The 22,600-nt window shown below is 37.1% G+C and overlaps 4 protein-coding genes across 4 annotated transcripts; 2 read left to right on the forward strand and 2 right to left on the reverse strand.

The window, feature by feature from the left end:
* Positions 1 to 3,786: 3,786 nt before the first annotated feature.
* On the forward strand, positions 3,787 to 5,799 carry LOC140778611 (scarecrow-like protein 32). The gene has a single exon (XM_073123409.1). The coding sequence runs from the start codon at positions 4,169 to 4,171 to the stop codon at positions 5,495 to 5,497; it is 1,329 nt and encodes a 442-aa protein (XP_072979510.1). The 5' UTR covers positions 3,787 to 4,168; the 3' UTR covers positions 5,498 to 5,799.
* Positions 5,800 to 8,235: 2,436 nt separating this feature from the next.
* LOC140779143 (small ribosomal subunit protein uS14-like) lies at positions 8,236 to 10,956 on the reverse strand. Its single transcript, XM_073124126.1, has 3 exons — positions 10,830 to 10,956; positions 10,315 to 10,414; positions 8,236 to 8,535 (listed from the first exon to the last, which is right to left on the reverse strand). The coding sequence occupies exons 1-3, from the start codon at positions 10,889 to 10,891 to the stop codon at positions 8,527 to 8,529; spliced, it is 171 nt and encodes a 56-aa protein (XP_072980227.1). The 5' UTR covers positions 10,892 to 10,956; the 3' UTR covers positions 8,236 to 8,526.
* A 493-nt stretch (positions 10,957 to 11,449) lies between these two features.
* LOC140778142 (FAD-linked sulfhydryl oxidase ERV1) lies at positions 11,450 to 14,667 on the reverse strand. The gene is made up of 6 exons (XM_073122710.1): positions 14,062 to 14,667; positions 13,911 to 13,988; positions 13,464 to 13,511; positions 13,057 to 13,121; positions 12,048 to 12,125; positions 11,450 to 11,872 (listed from the first exon to the last, which is right to left on the reverse strand). The coding sequence occupies exons 1-6, from the start codon at positions 14,269 to 14,271 to the stop codon at positions 11,752 to 11,754; spliced, it is 600 nt and encodes a 199-aa protein (XP_072978811.1). The 5' UTR covers positions 14,272 to 14,667; the 3' UTR covers positions 11,450 to 11,751.
* Positions 14,668 to 18,936: 4,269 nt separating this feature from the next.
* On the forward strand, positions 18,937 to 21,417 carry LOC140778240 (uncharacterized). Its single transcript, XM_073122860.1, has 3 exons — positions 18,937 to 19,166; positions 20,516 to 20,739; positions 20,847 to 21,417. Exons 2-3 carry the CDS (start codon positions 20,659 to 20,661, stop codon positions 21,378 to 21,380), a joined length of 615 nt encoding a protein of 204 aa, XP_072978961.1. The 5' UTR covers positions 18,937 to 19,166; positions 20,516 to 20,658; the 3' UTR covers positions 21,381 to 21,417.
* Positions 21,418 to 22,600: the final 1,183 nt, after the last annotated feature.

Consider the following 22,600-nt stretch of genomic DNA (forward strand, 5'->3'; position numbering starts at 1 on the left):
AATATTTGGCCTCATCCTTTTGGCTTCCTCATGGTTTGGGGTATATCTACTTTACCCACATTAAACAGTAGTACCTACATACAAATTTTCTCTCTTTCTTTTTTTAAATTTTGGGGTGCCATTGATGTTAGTTGTCTATGAGGAGTTCCCAAATTAAGGGTGAGGAAACTGGAGCACATGCTCACATTCCTTGCTTTCATGGCTAGAGACTCGTTCGTTGTGATGTCTTTTAGGATGAGAACAAAGGGGAGCAGCGAAGAAAGAGAATTCTTCTCGAGAAAATTGAAAGTATTTTAGTTGAGCAGCTTGTCTTGTAGCCTTTGGACGTCAAGCTTAGGAATCCTATTTCAGTGAGTGCTCTCAATTTGAGAGAGATTATAATAACTAGCTATGTTTTAACGTATGTTGCTCTCCTTATGTGCTTTCTGTTAGATTCTTCTAATGCTCTCACCTTTTGCCACAAAAAGATGGAAGAAGGATGTTGGTCGGCTTTCTACATATGCGAGCTTTTAGGGATGCTTTATTGTACCCTTGCTCACTCTAAACCAAGGTAGAAGCCAACGGGCATAAACTTTTCTGCCCAGCTGGTTTAAACTTTCATTAAGTTGATAATTAAACAAGGTCACAAGCTTCTGTTTTCATGTGATTAAAGCAAGTGGAACAATGTTGTTAATATAACTCTCTCTCTCTCTCTCTCTCTCATTAAGAGGTCCATGCAAGAAAGAGCTACCTAGGAGGCTAATTGGCTAGAAATGGGACTGGAATATCTTCGTTTTCTCAAGAGAGATCAGATTTTGGCCAAATTAATTGTAGTAAAATTGGCATATATAATTCGGTCAAATAGAAGAAGCCCTACTATTGCATCCTATTTTTGAAGTCAGATATCAACTATATATATTAAATTATAAAAATAATTCGACTTAGACCTCTAAACCATCGTTGATTCGATATATAGCCACTAAACTTTTCTTATACCCCTTAAACTCTATTGGAAGCCTTTCAAATCTCTCTCTATTATAAATTTTTGACATTTATACTCTTATTCTTTTTTAGAAAATAAGTAGAGAAAAATATTAACGTAGAGAGATGCTTTTCGCCTTTTCTATCTAACGGGTACGAGGGATTTAACAGTTTAATAGGATCAATGTATATTGAAAAAAAAAAAAAAAAAAAAAGTATTAGAATCAGCATTGTGCCAACCATCGACCGACACAGCATGTGTTATAAAAGAAGGAAAGAAAAAAAAAAACGATACTTGCTTTCACCTTCGTCATTGTCTTCGTCTTCGTCATTGCCTTCGCATTTGTTATTACTATCGCCAATCGCCGCTCGTTTTCGTCGTCACTCAAACTCGCATCAAGTGTTTTAATCAGAGGAAGGAGAAAGAGAGATAGATTCGGATCCACAACTTAAGTTTTTAACCGATAACTCTATTTCTATCTTAATCTTTTTTCCGTCTCCCTCGAGTTAAGGCATCGACTACGAATAGCTCGACAAAAAGGTCGATGATAAGCGATCGGCACCCCTCAGTGTGACAAGTGTTGTTATAGCACTGGCACAGCCATCCATGATTAGAATTATCTCTTTTTCAAGTATAAGAGCATTACAAAGTTATTGCTCAAACCAACGTCAGGAACAGGAAGATCCAGCGAGTCTTCTCACTTGCTATCTTCCATGTTTACGTGTGTGCGTGGGTCCAGTGTGCCCTTTTCATGATATGCTCGACAGTGGCAAGATTCCACGCTAGATATCGAACCAATTCTGATTGCCGATCACATCAGCCAAGATATTGTTAGATAATTACCCTCTTCTCTTCTCATAGGTCAGCAGATAAAGGATTCAATGTATTTGCACATAAATAGTTATTTATTTATTCTTTGCTGATCAATTAGCCATTGGAATTACTGCAGCTATAGCTACATTTGTAGTTATTGGGAGACCGACCGAGCAGTCACTTGTATATATAAAATAGAATTAGCCCTCTCCTCACTTATTATTATTTATTCAACTCATTTGTTAATTATTTGCACGTTTGCAATTCTTTTGGTCAATAAATCTGATGCAAGGAAGCCCGGGAGATGAAATGGATAATCTCAATCTACTCTCAAGAAATCAGTTAATATCTATGAATACCTACCTAATCAAAAATCATCAATTTTGCTATGACTCAAAAGTCCTAATTCGATCAAAATATATATATATATATATATATATATATTGTTGTATAACTTATTTTAATTCATACTGAAGACATTTAATTTTAAGTTCTAGCTGAAAGATATAAGTAAAATAAAACTTTTCTAAAGACAAAAAAAGATGGAAAATCCACCTTGGCTAATTACAATCTTTGATTTTGATTAACTAAAGACACGTCATTTCCTGGGATACCGAATTTCACTTAATTCCAAACTCATCGTTACTTTTTTATTCAAAGTAGAATTCCAACACCTTTTAGATAGATATATCTTCATAATTTTTGGAGCCTGACTATAATCGCATCTATTAATAAAATGAATTTTAAACTTGGATATTTTAAGTAGACTAAAATTATATATATATATTTTTTCCCCCTTCCATCAAAATTAATCCTCCAAAAGGTATTATTGAAATATAGGTATCTAATGAAATTCCAAATTCGCAATATTTTTATTTTTTATCGAAAACTATTAGATTTTATAAACTTTTAAATAAAATATTTATGCACAAAATAAATCTAGTTTTGTATTTCAAAAAATTAAAATAAATATTATTTAATATAAATAATAATAATAAAAATTAAGAAACTCTAACTTGTAAGGCACACTGAAGTGTTGCTGCCCTAAAAGAAAGTGACGCCCTATGTGCAAAGTTACATATCTCTCTTTTCTCTAAGGAACAATCTAAAACCTCGTTCCTGTATTATCGAATATCATAGTCCTTCCACGTTTCTATGTGAGAACCGTACTCCTTTAATTCAAATAAATAATATAGAAGAGAAAAATTGAAAAATAAAAATAGCTAAAGCTTTCCATTTGATTTGAAATTTTATATTGTTGTTATATTTTCTTATAAATAAATGAGGTATTTATAAATATATGAGGTTTTTTGAATTTTTTTCAAAACATGTAACCCGTGTCGAAATAAATTCAGCCTATTAATTATTTTAAAATAATCGTTATGACCGTTACAAAACTTTCAAAATTCTTATAATATTTATATTTTAATTTTTTTTAATTACTAATTTTAAATTTAATTAAAATTCTGAAATTAGCAATAGAAACATCGTAAATCCATCCCATTCAAATATCAGACAACATTAAAATGCACAACGAAGTTTCCATGATGTTGAGGAAAGCACTACTATTTAGAATATTGAAGAGCTCAGCGGTTCTACGAAGTAGTATTAATTGAGAGAGAAAGAGATACGTAGGGATCGAGCGCACAACTGCACAAGAATGGCGTGATTGGGGGTATACACGACCACGAACACGAGCACATCCAAGTCTGCATGATAAAGTGAAATGCAAGTAGACAAAAGCACGAGATATTGTGAGCTCTATTTATTGTTATTGAGCTGAGAGAGAGAGAGAGAGAGAGAGAGAGAGAGAGAGAGAGAGAGAGAGAGAGAGAGGATACTACAAAAAGTTATACCAACTCCAGTCTAATCTTGGACCCAATTAAGTAGTGTAACATATTAAGTAAATCAATGAATTAGTTAATTAATTGAGAGCGATATGGCCCGTGAGGTCTCTCTCATCTTTCCTCATTCTTTTATGCCATGACAAAACCAACTCCCTTAGTCTCATGTCAAGACAATCCCATGGCCAGCTACCTCACATGACTCCCAAGATCCAATTCAATCACACCCGCTGGCCCTCTTTCTGCAACCCTCTTCTTCCATTCCAACTCCCTTCTCATCTTAATGGTCTTCTTCTTTGCTTCTTCTTCTTCTTCTTCTTCTTCTTCTTCTCTCTCTCTCTCTCTCTCTCTCTCTCTCTCTCTCTCTCTCTCTAACACATACACAAAAACGTTTATGAACTAGTCTTGTACTTGAGTGCATTAACCAGCATCTATTTAGGGTTTCGTGATGATCCTCTTCTCCTACTCTATATATATCCACTTTACAACCACCTATTAAACCATCCACACCCTTAAAGTTTACTTTTTGTCCAACAATAGAAGTACACAAATGATCCAATTCACTCATAGTAGTGCAATACTACTACCACCACCACCACCTTCCTTCCACCATAACGACCTCCTCAATCCTAATCACCAACTCCTCCATCGCGCCAGCCGTCCATGGACTGCCTCCGCCGCCAAATTCCACGGTAGCTGCTTCACTGCCGCCGGCTGCATGGAGGAGCTCCTCGTCCACTGCGCCGACGCCATCGAGGCCAACGACGACACCCTCGCCCAGCAGCTCCTCTGGGTCCTCAACAACCTCGCCCCCCACGACGGCGACTGCAACCAGCGCCTCACCGCCGCCTTCCTCCGCGCCCTAATTGTCCGAGCCTCCAAGATCGGCTCCTTCGATCTCCTTACGCCCACGTTCGCCTCGTCCACTTCCCTCCACTTGCATCGCTTCTCCGCCGTCGACCTAGCCAGCTTCATCGACCTCACCCCGTGGCACCGCTTCGGCTACACGGCGGCCAACGCCGCCATCGTCGACGCCGTCGAGGGGTTCCAAATCGTTCACATAGTAGATCTCAGCACGACTCATTGCATGCAGATTCCTACGCTTATCGACATGTTAGCTAACCGACCCGAAGGCCCTCCATTTATAAGGCTCACCGTTGCCACCACAACGAGTACTATATCACCGCCGCCTATGCTCGACCTCTCGTACCAAGAACTGGGCGCAAAGCTAGTCAACTTTGCGCGATCGAGAAACGTCGTCATGGAGTTTACAACGATTCCTTCAAGCCCTACCGATGCCTTCGTCTCTCTTATCGAACAATTACGAGTGCAACGACTAGTATCCGAAGGCGAGGCTCTAATTGTAAATTGCCAGATGATGCTGCACTACATCCCCGACGAGACCGCCGGCGTGATCACGCGGTCCATGTTTCTAAAATCGGTACGAAGCCTGGAACCGAATTTAGTCATCGTCGTCGACGAGGACGCGGACTTCACGGCGGATGACGTCCTTGTGAGGCTGCGGTCGGCGTTCAATTATTTATGGATAGCGTACGATGCAATCGACGCATTTTTACCGAGGGAGAGCGAGCGGCGTCGGTGGTACGAGGCTGGAATTGGGTGGAGGATAGAAAACGTGATAGCTCATGAAGGATTGCAGAGAGTGGAGAGGGTTGAGAGCAAAGGGAGGTGGGCACAGAGGATGAGAGGGGCGGGGTTTCGGGCGGTGGAGTTCGGAGAGGAGGCGGTCGGAGAGGTGAAGACGTTGGTCGACGAGCACGCGAGGGGGTGGGGGGTGAGGAAAGGGGATCAGGAGGAATTGGTGCTCACTTGGAAGGGGCATCATGTGGTGTTTGCTTCAGCTTGGGTGCCTTCATGAGTTATCTATATGATGAAATAATGGATGGAAGGAGATAATTATGTAAGTGCTTTAACCATCTTAATTGGTCTGTGGATCGATCTTGATTCATTTGTCTCGTGGTTTTAGGTTTGTTACTAATAATTAGTTACATATATATCATTAGGTTAGTCATTAGTGTGAGATGTTTTAGTCCCTCTCTTTCTGTGCAACATGGTGTTCTCAAATTTGACGACATATGTACAAGAATAAAGGATCAAAAGTATAGTAAGAGATATTACTTCCTAATATTTTCAGATTTTTTTGTTCCTCTTTTGATCAGGTAACTCTTAAAGATATAATTAACAAAATGGTCCTTTATATATTTCTCATATTCGTCTTCTCTCTTTCAGTTCTTTGTTAATCCAGATTGTCATCGAATAGATTAAGCCATTCAAAGAGTACATTATTGTTTCTATATTAAAAGTGATGTATCTCAGCTTTTCTCCTACTCCTAAAATATCTTGGAAGTAAGGAGATCGAACATGGATTTGCTCCACAATATTAATTGGTAGCATAAATATTTCTTCGTAGTGAAGAAAAGAATAGAAAGATGCATTGTGGGGATGAAGTAGTATTTGATAGTCATACGGATCAATGAGTAGTGAAATAAGAATATAAGCCTACTTACTGGTGCAACTTAACGAAGACGATGTGAAGTATTTTGGAACAACTTCTTCAGACTGAGTAGCATGTTGAACATGTATTGCTTCAGTGGAGACTAATACGATAAAAGGACTAATCTTTGAATGTTATGCATGAATTTCTTATCTTCAAATTCGTTCATGTCATGAAAATATTCTTGAAGTGTTAGACACATGGGTATATAATTTGCTTAGGGAAAGCATACGGTGAGGATTTGAGACACCTTCGTTTCTTCTCTAAAATCTTTCTGCATTAAAGATCGTGAACTACAAAGAGGAGAGCTATAGTCAGGTTTCGTGAAGTTTAATCAAGAAAACTTTGTTTTTATTCTCCCCATGGAGGGCTCATTTTGTAGCTTTCCTTTCCACTGAGAAGTAAAACTAGTACTCTTTCTGATCCTTGAAGTTGGCTTGCTTAAATGGAGGGTTATAATCCTATAATGATATATTTTATCTGAGACGTGAACTGTAAGTAAGCAATTCGCAGAACCTTATGCTGCTGCGGCTTAATTATTGTTTTGTCTTGCAGTGTTTAGGTCTCTTTCTTTTCCATGTCGACTCTAATGTATTGTTACTATTTCTCTCATCTTCTTTTGATCCTCCCGTCAGGCAACCCAGTAACATAACTAGCTAGACCTCCAGTATATATTACAAGTTTAATCACAACCCAGAAAAAACTGACCTTTTCTTTTTAAGGAAATTGAGAGCTTGACATGAAAATTCCCAGTGAACAGAGCTAAATGAGTCAAAACATCTGAGATCAACATTATCTTTTTCGATCATTCTTGCAGAACTGGTACCACGCGTTTTGGCCCGCTGAAGGAAGGAATAGACACTTCAGCGTAGTGGTAAGTTTGAGAGAATGAGAATGAGAATGAGAATGAGGGAGATGTGACCTGTCTATGGGCCTCTTTTTGTTCTTTCTTCTTCGAGTCTATGGAGCCTTTTGGTTGGCGTGAAAAAGGTTAAGTCTATTCACAACCTTTGCTATTAGATAACGACAGATAAAAATACCATCATATTTTGTTTACCATGCGTCATATGAATAAATAACACCGCTATGGCTGGCTGTTGTCGTTAAGAATATTATGCTACGGTGTCTGGAGTTCGCATCCGTACTGAAGGAGATTGTTGCACTGTTAGAATTAACGGGCAGAGATAATTCTAGCTTCACTGCTTAAGGGACCATTTAGTCGCAGGATAAGAAAAAAATTAAGATAAGAGGATAAAATGTGGACTTTCAGGAGATAAGTGATGTGATGGTGTTATCCAAATTTTTCTTAAGTATTTGGTTGGGAAAATAAAATAAAAATAAATGTAATTTTGTGTTAAATTAAAAATAGAAACGGTATTTAATTAAGATAGTTACAATAAAAAAATTAAAATAAAATAAAATCAATCTTATTGTCCTTTTCTTAGTTTAATATAAATTAATATTTATAATTTTACTTTACAACTATTATGCTGCTGTCTACTTGAGAATAAAATTATATATGAACATCTTATGTCAAAATATTATATATTTATCAAAAATTATTACTGAGTATAGTGTACTATAGTCTTATAGTAATATAATTTTTAATATGAATCTAACCTAGGATTTAGGGCGATAGATTTAAGAAGGGCCAAAACTGTTATCTGTCACTACAGGATTAACTCACTTGCTCACTTGGTTATCTCAAATATTTTATTTTACCTAAAGGCTGAGATAAAAATAAACAAACATAGGTTTTCACATTTCCTTATCTCACTATCCCAAGCAACCAACTGAGCCAAGAACTTTTAACATCAAGGAGCAAAATATCTCTTGGTATGACTAAGATCATATTAAAAAAATTGTTAACACATATAAAACTCTTGACATAGCATCAGACGATGAAAAGTATTATACAAATCCAAACCATCGCTACCATACCAAACATAAAAACAACCATCTCTCTGGCACTCAAGCTTAGGCTTTGTGCTGAGAACATCAGAAACAGGTGCAAAACTACTAGTTCAAACAAGAGCACACCCCCGAGCACTGGGGTTTAGCATAAATACCAGGAACACTCATCTCCACGACGCACATTTTAGTCTATAGTTAGAACCACACTATGCAATCAAAAATATGTCAAACGTCGCTACAATTATATCATGCATTTGATGAGAGAACGAGACTATATAAAATTATTTACAGCAAAACGATATCAGAAGTTCAATAATCACGTCTACCTCGTGAAATAGTTTCTGAACTACAAAAATGACGAGTCAACATTAAATACAGCATTGCTTAAAATTGGAAATGAAATATTTTCCGCAGGTGGTAGGGAAACTTTTCTTTAACCTCACCGGTCCAGCCCTCAATATGTACCATTCAAGAATTCCTCAGCGATACTGTAACAAAGGAGAGATAAAAAGACCAGTTAGTACACCATTTAGTACTAGTGTAATACACAGATTGATGGTAAAAAAAACAGAAACTAGTGAAACAGAGGCAACAATTATCTAATATGAAGTACTTCTGACTTAAAACTCCACTTATGAAGGCCAGATTGGAAGTGGGATAGTATTTATATGACCACAGGATTAGTATATCAAGGACAGGTGTAACTATTTTATCACTCGTTTTGACCCAGGAGGATCAGCTTATTCTACTTCCGAACTGGATCTAAATGTGATAGCCACCTTATGCACTTAAATCACTAATTTTCTACGGCAGTTTCTCAATATGAAGTGGTGTGTATGGATAGCGGATGGAAGCTTTTAACTTGGTTATTGCAAGCCCCAGACCCCTATGATAAATTGAATAAAATATGATGTCTCTTCCTACGACAATGCAACAGTACACTCTACCTCTGGCTCTCATGTCTAGGAAAAACCAGAATTAGTACGTCATGAAAGAAGAAAAGTAATGAAATGCGGCCCTGTTAGTGAAGAGATTAATAGAGTACGGGGCACTTCTGTATCACAATGAGATAATTCGGTGTACCTGATCTGACCACAGGAAAGACCATGCAAATAAAAAATTTCAAGGGCAAACCTGCCTTATGGTGTCCATTGATGGTGCAGAAGATAAAGAAAAGATTATTGTTTCCTTCCCTCCTAAAGAGGGAGGAAAATGAAGGATTCTTGGTCAAGGTACGTACAAAATTGAGAACGGATGGAAAGGAAATATCAATATAAGAAGTTAGTTTTTCATCCTGCATCTTATAAAGACTGCAAGGTAATAGAATATCCCTGGCAAAAAAAAATCAGAAAGTTTTCTCATAAACCATGTCATTGGATGCGCACTCAAGTCAGATTAATTGGTTGGAAATACTAATCATCTTCACCAAACCTTCATTGTTCATGTTCCTCCTGACTGCTCAGTTCAGTTTACGAACCCAAGAGAACACAAGCTTAGAATGCATTACTGCGACACTACAGATGGTGACCACAGCCGATGGTAAAAATGCTTACAAATCAATTAAATGACAACTTGGCAGAGCAAACACTAAATTCACATTAATATTGTGGACGCCTACATGATGGTTTGTCATCAAATCAAACCAAACATATTAACCTCTTGTTCACTTTAGGAATATCTTTTTTTTTAAAATAATAACTAAATATTATAATAATTATATTCTAAAATATAAATATTATTTATTAAAATTACATTTTATACTACACACTAATTTCATTATTAATTTACCATCGATATCTATCACATCAAGCTATTTTATATTAAATCAAAATAATTTTATAAAAAAAAAGAATATATTTTTTTATCTTTTCTTTCACTTTATATCACATCAAAAATAATTAATACATCATTATTTCAGAACATAAGTAAATATAAGAAGAATTATTTTTAAAATTAAAATTTTATTTTAAAAATTAAATAAAACTATTTATTCTAAAATTAATCTTATTTCTAAAATAAACAAGGCCTAAATTTACAAAATAATCCACTTTGTTAGACCCAATGCGCTGATTTCAGAAATAAAAACAATAATAGACTTACTGAAATCTAGAACTAATTTAACTAACGTCACTACTAGCCATGCAGACATCATTCTCTTCTTTAAAGTAATTGTGTTATGAGGAAAAAAAAAATCATAGTCATCCTCTATCCACGGGCAAACAAAAGAAATAACCATCATAAAAAGATGAAAAACGATAAAATTGCACCTTAATAAAACCAATCTCCTTGGCGATGCTGCGGAAGCACTGTCTGCAGCACATAAGTCCGTACTTCCGGATCAATGCATGAGGGTTTCCACATACCCGGCTGGGAAAGAAGAAGAGAAGAGTATCAGTTCAACTCCAGTGAATTTTAGGACAGCCATTATTACTTCTAGAACACAACCATGCAATTCATCAATAAATACACCTCTTAATTCTAAATCCTATATGTATACACACACGCACACACACACACTTTTTAGCGATCTTGATAAAATTAATATTCCATTCAATTGTGGACTATCGTAGTCTTCGAAACAATTGAACGGTAGAAAACATGATACTTCTGTAGTACGACAGGGGTGAGTCAAGAAATCAGAACAAAAACAAAATACAAATATCAAAATCTAAGGGATATGTAAAGATTTAAACGTCTTCGTAACCAGATTGCTGATATAAGTGGATAAAAGCGAAGGGCTTGATATGAGAAGCTTAGAGATAACAAGGATGGAATTCCTCACCAACAGCGAGATCCAGGTCCATTGTTCTTGGGGTGAGAGTTCCAGACGTTACTGTGTCCCATCTCTCTCTCTCTCTCTCTCTCTCTCTCTCTCTCTCTCTATCAAATCGCAGAGGAAACCGGCTGAAAGACCGCGGCGCGTAGAGGAGGAGCTTTTATAGCGTACCGCCAAACCCTAACAGATAAAATCCGATCCAGATAAAATCCGGATCACGAACAGATAAAGTCCGGATCACGAACAGATAAAATCCGATCCAGATGTAATAGTGGGTAATTTGCGGCGCACATTATCTATAACTTGTGATGCTTTAGTTAATAAGTAAACCAAAATTAGATTCTTTACTATCGATCTTTTCTTCTTCTGTGTTCTTAAGTTATTAAATACTTGACATTTTATTTTCTCATTTGTTCTAGAGAGATGTCAAATGTTCTCAGGCTGTTAATTACTTGAAAATTCAGAGAAACGTTAGAATTTTTTTATTTTTTATTTTTCACTTCACTTAGAAGTCTCAATTGTCTGTCTGTATACAACCAGCAACAGCTTATAAGGAAACTGAACTAAATGCAACCAATCTGTAAACCATTTGTTCTGACTTTCTGATGACTGATTGATGCAGTTACTGCAAACTCATGGCAGATACTAAGTTTTGATAATAACGTGCTCCAACACAAAGAAAAAGAAAAAAAAGAATATACAAGCACGACTCCACCTATCTTGGAACATATAAATACCACACTTAATAAAATAAATAAAAATAAAGAAGGAAAAGGACAATTCCACAGCCTTGCTTTGAGTCCAGTTTCCATATCAGATATATCCACTTGTTCCACACATTGCTTACATCTTTGGAGTATTATGACCACATGCGCACATATATTATCTATTTCACTTTTCAAGTCAGCACTCACAGATGTAATTCATCCTACACTTTGAAGTTAGATTTGATGTCAGCGGGGCCTTCCAAATCACAGGAGCGATCCTTGCAATCCAACTTACCCCACCGTGCATTGACTCGCTGACAGGGAAATATCAATTTTCCGATGCTGTAAAAAGAGAAACATCAAAATTCTCCTGTTAGTACAATATCTGATTCGATTGTCAACAGATTTATTGATATCTTCTCCTTCGAGATAGGTAGGGAGCTTCCTTGAATTCAAGGGAGTGGCCAGCAGGCAGGGCTGGAGACATTTTACTGGAGAAGGTGGACATTTACGTTACCTTCTGTTGACCACATTGTGCACATGACACAGCCACTGAGAGAATTCGGCCTGTGATCCTGCTTGTACAGGATTTGCCCTGCCAATTACAACTAATCATGCACAAATAACAATAGATATAACATTTAAGCAACATTTGCTAGGTTAATGTCATTTCATAACTATGTCCATGAATTGATAATTTAAAAGACAATCATGCTTAATTCTCTCTTCCCCGCACCCCCCACCCCCCCCCCCCCCCAAAAAAAAAAAAAAACACTCATGCTGTTTATAATTTGCTTAAACAAACGCAAGTAGCATTTATATGGACACTAATTTACAATGACAAGAGCTATGAGTAGCATGAACTCGTTGCAGCAATAGCTACCTAAAACAAATAGGGGATATCCTATTAACGATACCATGATTGATCAGCACAATCATTATATTATGTAAGCATCCAACTATCTAGCAGGCCACATTATCACTTTATCAGTATGCAAGTTCTCTTTGATCAGCATCCAAAATTTACCTCATCTTCCTATTCTCTTATTCCTTTTTAGGAGTAACAACCGCAATTGTTGTTGCTGCAAAAAGATTTTAAATTGTTCTCTGCTCATAGATTAGGATTTCTCTGCAACCCAACTTTAGCCAGGAGGCCTTGCTATATATATTTCAGATTTAGAATAAATTGAAGATCTTCTAAAGTGTAAAAAGTTAAAAAAAATCTTTTCAAAGTTCTAACCTAAAGTAAGTATCTACAACCAGGTTGCTTACTTTATATTGATTCTCTCTTTATTTTTCCTTTTTTCTTTTCAACCACGAAATTGAGCAAAATCCGGAATATCGTATAAATCGATTGATCTGCCCACACATTTATCTCAAACTAAATTTTCCGCATGACCTGAAGCTAAGAACTCATAAAGTGGTCATCTCTCAGATGATCAGACCCTTTGCAGCAAATGAGGTAGAATTAACAAAAAGAATATTAAAGTTATATTTGAAGAATACAGGAATGGAGTATTACTTACTTCAACACTTCCTTAAAATGATCAGCACAATCTCTGCAAGGGTAAAGTCGAGATAATATGGCCATCTACACATACAAATCAGTATCTGTGTTATTCTTATGTATGAATTAATAAAACAAAAAGACTTAACTGCAGCAACCAAAAGAATGATGAACTACTCCGAGAAGGGACTTTGACAAAAAGAAATAATGCTTGTCTTTCTTCAGATAGAACTAGAATATTCATTGATGGCAACATGTACAAACTAAGTTTACCAAAAGACTTCAAGATCGTATCTATAGTTCTAAAGGAGCATATTGGTTCCTAGTTTAATAGTCCAAAATGAACTAAGCTAAAATAAATAAGATAATCTAATCAACAGATAACCATTAGTCCAGATCTGCAAACTTGAATGTCTGTCTGCATACCAGTTCTTTTGCATCTCGGCTCTGCTGCCTGGTTGGCTGCTCCGGAAACTAAAAAAAAAAATCAAATAAATATATCGATGAAAGAAATGGTTAGATGTCAAGAAAGATCAGACACAGAAATATACCCTTGCAAAATATTAAATTGACAGCTAGAAACAAATATTCAGCAGACATGGTTCTTTACAACAGTTTTTGTTCTTTACTAAATGGTTGTGACCTAGTTGGTACTTATTTTAGTCAGGTCTTGGAGGCACAATTTCCAACCTTAATATCAAGTCTAAAAGTTCTACGCAGATATATCGATAGCAAAAGTTGTATATATCACATCAATCTACCAATTGTAACTTTCCAACATAAATTTCAGAAACATTGCCAGTCAAATGGATATGTATTTTGAATAACAAAAAGAACAGACGAAAATCATCACATAGACAAAACATCAAACACCTGTGCTGCAATGGTATGAAGCAAAGTCCAAGTAGCCCTTCCAAGCTCCTCTTTCGTCAAAGGCGCCACATTTTTTTCCTGAAACAAATTACCAACGTCAAAACATCTCCAAATGTCTCGTGGAAACGCAGAGTGGAGCACAAGGAACCACCTTTATTGGCGAAACGGCATCTGGGTTCTCTTCTGGAGCGACAGGCTTCGGCGAGAAGGACAAGAGGGGACGAAGTGCGTTGGCACTAATCGGAGAGCTGCTTCTTTTGTCGCCATTGGGAGAAACGAAAACGCGGGAGAGATGGGTTTGGAGGCAACTGGACAAGGAGTCGAATGTTTTCAGAATAGGCTCGAATGGGTTATTCGTCATCTCTCCGAAAAGTTACGAATAGAGAGGATAAGGAAGAAGAATTGGAAGAAAAGTCGGCGATAACAAGATGCGGTTTAGGCAAGAAAGCGGCCGACTCCAATATAATAACTACTACTTTTTCTTCATTTTTTTTCGCTGATCAGGATATCGTAGAAAATAAGCTAGGCGAAAAGACCGACACCTTCTTTTTTTCCGGTAGAAAAAGGCAATTCATTGTCTGACAAGGGGCCAAAAGTTTCTCTTAAATATCCCAAAGAGATATCTTCGGAATCTCTATACAGACACTAAGCAAACTCAATCGACGAAGAACTAAATTAAAACATATCAAATTCTTAAATTCGCCCTAGGACTCTCAACCCGTGCACAATCTAGTTAGCATAGTCTGGTTGGCATTCCTAAGACAGTGGATAATAGTTATAATAAATAAAATCTTTAAAAGATGAACAACATCAAGATATATCGCCCTTCATTATCAAAGAGAAGGGGGCTCGTTGATATCGAATATTGGTGAGGCCCTCAGAGTCAACCTCCATCACAAAATTCGACGGTTTGACTGACGTAACCCTTATAAATTTAACAAATTTAAACCGTGCTTATAAAATGCTTGGTGAAAAATTCATCGAATAACAATTCTAACGCACACAAAAAGAAACCAACTTTCATCATGAGTTAAAATTACAATGATAACTTAGTATAATGATGAATTGTCTATGACTTCTAAGTTAGGCAAGCTGTGATTTAACTTGTCTGGAATAGAGCTCTGACTGTTTCTTATTTTTGAATTTAAATAAAAAAGAGTTGAAAAGCCAGTTTGTCTACAATTATGGACTCTGAGAATGCTAGATGTATCGAAAGCAAGCAAGTTAAATCGTTCAGAGAGACATCTTTCCTTAAACTAACCAAAATGTTCCTACTATTAAACTTAGAAAACTTTATAGCCCAATTAATTAGGAAAGAGTAATAGTATCAAATTGAAGAGCCAGTTCAGAAAAAAAAATGTCAGAACAAGATTCCTGATTTGCTAATAAATGATCGATCTTGTTTGCCATTGCGGATATCCAAGAAGAAGAGAGAGATCGGCGGCTGCTTTCCCCTGACAGGAGCCCCGTCATGGTCCGACCGAACATTTGGCAATGTAGACCCCCCCCCCCCCCCCCCCCCCCCCCCCACCCATGAGTGTAAAATGTGAGCTTGACTTTAACTTTTCAAATTTCATTATCAAAACAGCAATTTTTGAAAGTTGAATGACGGGTCACTGGCACGTAGTGCCATGCGGATGTGGTGCCTCATTATGGAACCCATGATCACGAATTTAAAAAATAAATTAATTAATAGAACGATGCTGTGGCCTATGGCTACAATCAATCACCCAAAAAAATAAAAAAGATGATGCGGCTAAAGTGTATGTCGGCATAGCCATAGTTCACATTTCTTCGGACTAAAATAGGATTAGAGGAAAATAATACAACATTACTTCAATGGGGGTAATCTTTCTTTCGCAGATCGAGAGAGAGAGAGTTTAAGTCTTAATTATACTTGTGAAAAGAAGTTTACTGATTGAGAAATAAGGGAAAAAAAAAAACAAGAAGGAAGGAACCCAAGATTAACTTTGGGATGGCCTCAAAGTAGAGCATCCACCTCACGTAATCAGATTAACACAACCATGAAAACTATCTACAATGGGAGCGAGCCTCAGCCTCCACTACTCTCAAAGTAAAACGTAAAACGGAGGAGCCCTCAAGCATCCCCTGCACGTGCGACAGAGGCCTAGAAGCTTCGGCAGAAGCTTAACGACGCTCCTCGCGGGGCCCACCGCGGCACGTCCCACACTTGCCGCCTCCTCGCCGTACTCCGATGCCGGCCGACCTCCCCGTCAGCCGCCGTCTGGCTCAGCATCTCCCACATCACGCGCACGTCCTCGTACTCGCACGTGCTCACCTCCTGCCTCAGCCGCCTCAGCCCTGCCGTCACCGCAAAGGGGGGCAGACAAAAATCGGAGTCAGGAAACAAGGAAATCCCTGCGGACCGTCAGGAAAAGAGCAACCAAAGCATCGGATCAGATCTTACCGGTTTTCCGAAACCCGAGGCGGGTGGCGACGCCGGTCCAGACCCTCCTCATCGGAAAGACGATGGGTTCCCACCACCCCATTTTTTTTCCCCCAACAGATCCGCCAGGAGCGCAAATAACTCAGAGCAGAGCGAGTTACAGAATAAATCCCCCCCCCCCCCGGTGACCGGCTAAATCATGAGACCGACACGTGTTGGTCTCCGTTTCTTCACGTGACGTCAATCAAGGCGGTTCCACTGTCGTACTACGCTGCGATATTTTTCTCTCTCCTTTGCGGTGCGGGGCTAGCATTTCGTATCAAGTGCAGAAAGCCCATTCGTCCACGTCGCCCGTCATCTAATTCTCTTATTACTCTCATAATTTAGAGGTTAGTAATGCAAATATGCAAAGCAAGGGTGTGAATCAAAATTTCTAATGGAGAAAGAAAACAAAAAAAGTTTAAATACATTTTATTTCCAGTACCTTGACATAATATTATTTTATTCTCCTCTACTTTATTTTATATTATTTAATCATCCTCTGCCTAAGACTAACGTAAAGATAATAAACTGACACGTGTCACAGTTAGGACATATATGAGATAAGTGATATTAGATTAGGCGAACGAACCGGGATAAGAAAGATTCGGTAGATCAAGTAGGTAGTTAGCAGATGTGGATAGGCCAACTAACAGGCCGGCTACGAGGAGTCTAGTCTTTTATATACGCTAACACCTTGTCAGCTAGTTGGAAGCAACTGAGTGAGTACCAAAATTTATTCTCCATTAATGAAGTAAGAAGGCCTTACTGGGCCTCATTCTACTGGGTATATTGGGCTGGACCTCATCGGTAATTGAGCCTAGTACTAACGTTCCAACTTTATTCTTCCAGAATGCAAAAAATATGATATTATATATATAATAAAGTATGGTTGCGAGATTGTTGATTAAATGAAATAACTCATGAATCATATCACGAGGAGATCGATTATATTATGTCCTTGTACGTATAAAATAACTCATGAATCAATCACGAGGAGATTGATAATATTATGTCCCTGTACATATAAAATAAATGTACAACGTATAAAGTCCTCCTCTCTCTGTCTCTCTCTTTCTCTATTAAAGAGACACCCAAATTGCAACATGTGGGGGCCCCTTCGTAATGCTAGAGAGAGAAGCCACGACCAATGAACTAGAAGGCTGTTAGAGTGAGGACAAGTGTCAGATGTGTACATGCCCATCTCCTTATAAGAAATCGACACGATTCCACCCAATCCATAAAAAGAATCCTGATGAAGTTTACGTTGCTAGAGGCCACGATTTATATTGCGGGTGACGTCAAGAACACGTGAACTTTGGTTTCTCTCACCACTGCCAGTCTATCCCAAAAAATAAAAAGTAAATTAATGCTAGTTATATATATATATATATATAAGTTTAGTGTTAAAAATTATAAAAATAAATAAAATACAAAGAAAATAGTATATATATATATATTTATAAGCATAGTTAGAATGCTAATCCCTTGCATGATCCCAACATGTGCATGTTAATGGAGTTCTAAATAAAGATATCTTATTTTATTGCCATTTCACACACATACCCACACAGAATCAAACAATTGGATGTATCATGGGACTAGATCGATGACCTTTAGATCTTGGTATATTTATTATTAGTACAGCAAGGACAAGACCCAGCCATTTCCCTCCTCCGAAAGTAACGGAACTAGATTTCATCGTATACACCACTACTATCAAGGCCATAATAATGCACTCATACCCATGTGCCACCCCCTTGGTTTCTTTCTCCCTCTTCCTCACTGGTTATAATATTTTTAACGACGAAGCTAAGAATAAAATTTAAAATTAAATGTGCGGTGCTTGAATCGGGATCAGCATCGCCTATCCTGTTGTGTCATTACAATCATACAATCCATTAATTATTTAATTTGAGTACCCATTTGCTTCCCAATTAGGTGGTCTTCGTTCCCCGGTGAGAGATACATCGCAGAACATTTGATAATAAAAAGTTCTATTACAGTTAGTCTACAGTAACCACTGGAAATTTGGTGATCATTGTTTGGTCCATGTGCCAACTCTACTGGCCAACATGAAGACGAAGGACACACAAATCCAGCTAATAGATGCTATTCAGATGATGACCAGCAGGAGATACACGTTCTGGCAGAGATCATACCATGTCTCCTCACCTTTGGATTCTGTTCCATGATTTGTCTAAGATCTATTCGAATCCTCCAATGTCAAGAGAATAGACAGCGTAGAATCTTAAACTGATCATGAGGAACAGGAATTTGAAGACTTTAATTTCTACAGCTTCTCTCCTCTATCTCAAATTATCACGTGACATGTTAGCTTAGATGTGAACAGGTATGGAGACAAGGAGGAAATATTATATGTGGTAATTATCAAAGCATTCCATCAAACATGTGATCAACCATTGCAGGTTTAGCTGTCTCTCTTCGGTGATTCCTTTTGGTGTACTGCCCTCATAATTTCTGAATACTATATGTGTTTAATAAGTAAGTCTTCTTACCTATCTCTGTCCTTTCTTGGCACTATCCAGGGCATCTTTTAATCTCTTATCCTTGCAGTGGATTGGCTAAGTGTCTGGGATTTTGTTTGGCATACCTTAGAGAGCCCACTAATATATTCTGGTGTGTGAGAGAGTCTGTGGAGAGATTCTTAAATCCCTCATCTGCCTCAACAATATTGGGTACTAGGAGTTTGTTGTTTTGCCCGGAGAAAACTCCTAGGCCCTCCGAAGGAGCTCCTCTTTGCTCTCTCTTACTCACAGCAAGATGAACAGATGAGAGGTTTTTCTCAGGTGAGGATCTGCTTGTGATTTGCCTCTCTTGTTCCTTTCATGGGTTTCGTTCAGAATTCTCTTCTTTCTCTCTAATTTGAAGAGCATACAAGTCATGCCATTTAGATCATCATACAGATCTCAGTTTATAAAAAGAAGTTCCTTCAAGTCTTTGTTTTCTTGGTAGAGTAACATTACTTCCTGTGACTGCAATTAAGATAACGTATCATTCTTTACAGAAGGATATTAATTATGTCCCTGTGACTAGGTGAACTTCTTCTATGGAAAACAAGTTAGTTTTCCTTGAGACTTTGCCTGGTATCTATGGCACATCTGATTGAATTTTTCAATCATTCACCTATTTATTTAAAATGTTCTATGAGCTAATACTTAATATACTAGAAGTATAGAACATCTGATCAGCCTCTACTGCCTGTCATTCACAAGTACTCTTTATCAAATGCTACTGGAATCCCCCCAAGGAAATTTTAGCAAGATAGAGGCTATCATGAGACCTTGAAGGCTTAGCTGATTCGGAGGCAACCCTCCTTTCAGATCTAATTTGATCTCTTGTATCAAAATTCTCCAATTAGGAGTTTGGCAGAGGCCATCGATTAGGGAACCAACTTCTCCACCATGGTTATGTTGCACTAATCATAAGTTCTTTGGGAAATCCATTCCTACTCGCCTTTATATCTGTCAATAGATACACTGTAATGAATCTATGCTTTTTGGACTTGTCTCATCTGGGTCTTTTTTTTTTCCCTTCTGTTTTCTTGTTTAGGGATTGCATGTCTACTTCTTGCTGAACAAGTTCTATGATTTATCCCTGACAAATGTAGTATCAGTTATTTTCTGTGCACTGTAGGATATATGGTGCGATAACTTAGCAAAATGCCAAAACAGAGACATTAAAAAGATGCAAATTATTGAATAAATTTTCTTTGATTTGTGAAACAAACAGTGTTGCTTACTCCGTGTAGAGATGATGATGTTTACTATGGATGCCTAAACTGGCTTTCTAGAAAAAAAATCAACAATTCTACACAGTGTTATATGACAATTCAAGGTTTGGAAAACAAATTTACTGATAATAAATCACCTAATTGAAGAAAAAAAAAACGCAAACTAAGGAGTTCAAGAACAAAGCTGAGAAATAACATGAGCATGAATCTATGAACAATATATTCATTATCTTGCTCATCTCATAGTGGGATAAAAAATTGCTCAGACAACCTGAAAACCCTGATAAAAGAAAATCCAGTGTCGTCGCAAACCAGAGACAACTCCATAATTTCGTTATTTTTCATTTGGTCATAGACTTGAAATTCATGGCATATATCACTGATATGGAATCTGAACATGGGCAGGTGAGACCAGCATATAAAAAGTACTTGATAGACAGCATAATACAACGAAGAAGTAGAAGCAGACAAAAGCGTAAAGCCTTTTAGTAATCAAGTTAATACTGCAGCAGAGGACACAGACAACTCTGAATTTGATTCAGAAAGACATGGAGAGAGATTTAAAACATTGTAGCAAACAGTACATGAAGATGGCTATATTGAAGCACGAAGAAACATTCAAACAACAGGTAGACAGTGCAAGATTAATAGACAATCCTCTTGCATCTTTGTCCACTTAATATCCATCATTCCGAGTGGTTAGAGATTCTTATTATTTTTAACATGCCTGATTTAGGTTCACGAACTGCACCGCCTTTACTCTGTTCAGAAGCTACTAATGTCAGATATGAAGAATGCTGAGCAGGCCAGGCAGCGCGCAAAAACCTTACGAAAGAGCAGGAATGTAGATACTGAGGCTGGTCCAAATCAACCATCTTATAGTTACTCAGACCAAAGGAATCCTCGCTGCATATTTGATCTAGAACTCCCTGCAAAAGAGTACATTGGAGACGAAGATGGGGATAAGCTGTTGGCTGATGAAGAGACAAACCTGGAGTTAACACTGGCAACTGGAAGAAGCCAAAACCAAATAAGGCAAAACACACCACCATTTACTTCAGATTCTGGAGCAACCTTTTCTTCCTCTTCAACTGAGACTGCTGGGAGTAAAGGAAACAACAATGATTGGGGATCATTTCAGCAATCCGACATTGCAGTAAGGTTTCAAAATGAAAGAAAGAGCGGATTTAGAACTGATGAGCATAGAAGAAAGGATGGGCTAAACCAGCCTCCTTGGCTCTACCAATGTTTGAGTTTGAACATGGCATGATAAATAATATTATCATATAGTGTTGGTTCTGGTTTTATACATTCGGAGGGCTGAACTGGAAAAGGAATTGGCCATTTTGAGATTAAGATCAAGAGCACTGGATCTAAAGACCAACAATGCAGCGGACCAAAAATAATTGAGCATCAAATTGTGAGCCCACATGCAGTATTCCTGGAACTATTAATGACATCAGGGTTAAGCCTTAACAGAGCACATAATGTTATCTAACTTTCAAACTGCGGATGTAATATTTATATATTTAGGAATAAAATAAACTTAAAAATATCTTTCACTAATCACATCACGTGGATAAAACCCAAGAGACCTTTTTTTAATGCTTCCGTAATATTTCCAAAGAAGTCAAAACACAACAGCCCCAAATAAAATACAAAACCAAGATCTATAATAAGATTATATGTCGCAACAAATCTTTAAAAATAAAGTTTATAAATAATAATAAATAAAATTGCAAAGCCCTACGTAGGCTACGACCAGGGGTGAAAACGGATCGGATACAGATTGGATAGTGCTCAACCTATATCCGGATCTATATTTTTAGAAGATGCGAATATTGAATGGATAGTAAAATTTAAAACCATATCCTAACCAAACGGATACGGATAATGTTTGGATAGAGTATCGAATTTTAAACGGATATTGATTGAATTTAAAATAATTATAATATTTTATTTACATATAATTAATATAAAATTGTTAAGAGTTTTACAACAAATAATTTTTTGTATATCAAATATATAAAATTAGAGAAATTAATCTCTATAAATAATATATAATGTATTATTATTAGTAACAATATTAATATTTATTTCTTAAATAATCAAACTAAAAATTGTAAATCATTTAAAAAAATATGTGAGTAAACGGATATCCAATATCTCAATTCAAATTCGAAAAATATATCCGACCCGTATCCGATTTTTTTTTTTAAACTTTTATTCGTATCCAAATCGAATAGAAATTTTTTATCTAAATCCAATCCGAATCGGATCGAATAGCGTGTCAAGTCGGAATTAATCCTACCTGTTTTCACCCTTAGCTATGACCCAACTAGTTTGAAAATAATACAAATTACTGCTAGATATCAAAGTCAACTAGTTGAAAAATAATACAAATTACCCCTCCATGTCAACATCAACTAGTTTGAAAATAATACAAATTACCCCTCCATATTAACATCAACTAGATTGAAAATAATACAA

This window comes from Typha angustifolia, chromosome 15, assembly GCF_048772165.1.
Source record: "Typha angustifolia cultivar Huaian chromosome 15, ASM4877216v1, whole genome shotgun sequence".
Lineage (NCBI taxonomy): Eukaryota > Viridiplantae > Streptophyta > Magnoliopsida > Poales > Typhaceae > Typha > Typha angustifolia.